Source organism: Gavialis gangeticus, unplaced genomic scaffold (assembly GCF_001723915.1).
Source record: "Gavialis gangeticus isolate Ggan-Ray unplaced genomic scaffold, GavGan_comp1, whole genome shotgun sequence".
In the NCBI taxonomy this organism is placed as follows: Eukaryota; Metazoa; Chordata; order Crocodylia; family Gavialidae; genus Gavialis; species Gavialis gangeticus.
The window spans coordinates 2,000,654-2,003,020 of record NW_017728959.1 but is presented as its reverse complement, the minus strand read 5'-3'; the positions used below and the strand labels follow the sequence as shown (position 1 = coordinate 2,003,020).

Here is a 2,367-nt window from a genome sequence, read left to right as displayed (position 1 = left end):
AGTTTCTTAATGAGAACGGGGTGAGAGACAGTGTCGAAGGCCTTCCAGAAGTCCAGGAAGACTATATCCACTGCTACCCCTGCATCTAATGATCTGGTGATCTGATCGTAAAAGGCCACCAGGTTGGTCTGACAGGACCTGCCACTGATGAACCCGTGTTGGCTGCCCCTAAGCATGCAGTCCCCTGCTGGCCCCTCATGGATGTGTGCCAGGATAATTTTCTCAAACAGCTTGCCTAGGATCGAGGTAAGACTAACTGGCCTATAGTTTCCCAGGTCCTCCTCCTTCCCTTTTTTGAAGTACCCCCTCTCTTTCCATCCCACCCTAGAAAATACCAGATCTTAGTTTTCACTTTTGACTACAGAAAAATAATAGAACAGTTTTTCTACTGCTTATCTTATGAACTATGTTTTTACTAACCTAACAACATTAACATACTCTGGCACCCTGTGGTCCCCTTGAAAGCATCTCACGTCACTCCAGGATGCTATAGCACTCTGGTTGAGAATCACTGATATAAGGTTTTCAATTCCTAGTGTGCAATGCTCTGTCTTGACTTGAGTAGGCAAGCATGCAGGAGTCAAACAGGATCCAAACAGCACTGCATGCTGCAGACCACATCTGCATGCAACATTCCTATGCCACCCCTGGGAAACTGTCAGAAAAACAGGGGTGGGGGAAGGGTGTCCTACATCATCTGGATAGAGCACTTAAGTGCCAATGTCAGTGTCTCCTTAGACACCCTCAAAGTGGGGTGGGGGGTGGAGATGGGGAAGTACCTTCTTTCCAAGTTGGGCCTGTAGTGCCTCCAGAGTCTTCGTGCTGCTCTCCTGCTCGCTGTCTAGCATGCTCTTTAGGTGTTGCAGTTCTGCTTGCAAGTTTGCCACCTCCTGGTTATGCTGTGCCATTGCCTGAGTCCAGCTGTCCTTCTCCTGCTCTAAGCTTGCTATCCTGGTGCTCTGCTCTCCTCTTGACTGCAAGGGGCAAAGATAACAGATGGAAATTCTTAGCATCACGCTCTATTAGGTGGAAGGTGGAAAAAAGAGAGACAAGAAGAGGATGAGACACAATTCCTCACTTGGGGATCACTTACAAACCCAGGTTCCCACTTTGTGGCACCATCATCACTGTCAGCTCCCAGCTTAGAGGGATGCTATATATGCTGTTGAAAGGTTGTTCATAGTCAGACTTACCAGTAAACAATCCACAAGTAGCAAACTGTAGCCAGCAATATGAGGCTGGACTCCAAGCTTGTGGCATCACATAAGCCAGATGAGGCTCCCCAGGGATGCAGTTTAGTTGTATTTGTCAATGCTTTTTGCAACTGTGATTTTAAATGGATTCAGCGTTGACGAAAGGTGTTGGCTTGTCAGTCTGGAGACTTCAGTGCTTTGTTTAGCCACATCTATAGTGAGCATAGGCAACAGCCAGGCATGCTTCCTTTGCACTATGTGTTGCCAATCTACCTGTCCCCTAGACGAATCATTTCTTGGATAGAACAGTTCAATCTCTATTGCCATTTAATTCATGCTCCCCTTTGCAAAGTCTGTGATAAGGGGACCAATTAATACCCCTCAGGCTGGTGGTTATGCCAAAATAGATACATACTTAATGGACCTGCAACTACCTGAGATAGAAGAGTCCTACTGTGCTTTCAGCAAACAAATGCCTCAGCCTTACATAAAGTGCCCTACATATCTGGACTGACGAAACAGATTTCTCTAAGATGCACTAAAGCTGGATGGGGAGTTTCTCTTTAGAGAAAAGCAATTAGTTGCTTTTGGCACTCTATAAGGCTTTGAACTATACCAGAAAGCAAACTGTAGTTATTTTCCCTTCATACAGGATTTCAGAGATTTTAAGACCAGAAGAACCAGTCCAATTTCTTGCACAGCATAGGCCAGAGAACTTCACTGAGTTTGGCATTGAGCTCAGTGGCTCAGGATGAACTAGAAACTATAGTTTAGGACACAGTTTTATATTGAACTTTCTGCAATGACACACATGCATCACATCACTCATCACTTCTGAAAGGGCTCCTATTTGGGGTGGGACACAGGAGATAACACACCTATGGAAGATTTAAGACATTTAACAAGCAAATGGGCAGGGAATGTGCAGAACTGGAATGAGTCCCACAGTATTTACCCTGCTTTCCTGACCAAATGTGCCAAAGGGATTTTCACAATCAAATGGATCTTGACTCTGAACTGTACAGTGCAGCTCTTTCAATTCCCTGCAGCAACCTGGCCTGTATGACAGCTTGGAAAAGAGAAGAAGAGATTTCATCCCTACAATGGAAGTCAGTCAAGAATGCAGTTTAAATCAGGGGGTCAGTACATGCACCTACAGGAGGCCTCAAATGCC

The 2,367-nt window shown here is 45.5% G+C and overlaps 1 protein-coding gene across 4 annotated transcripts in view; it reads right to left on the bottom strand.

The window, feature by feature from the left end:
• The window catches only part of HIP1 (huntingtin interacting protein 1), a 205,368-nt gene that overhangs the window by 14,547 nt on the left and 188,454 nt on the right, over positions 1–2,367 (bottom strand). For all 4 annotated transcript variants that reach the window (XM_019508843.1, XM_019508920.1, XM_019509085.1 and 1 more), the window contains exon 18: positions 780–974. In XM_019508843.1, coding sequence (XP_019364388.1) covers positions 780–974 — 195 coding nt within the window. The remainder of the gene's footprint in view (positions 1–779; positions 975–2,367) is intronic.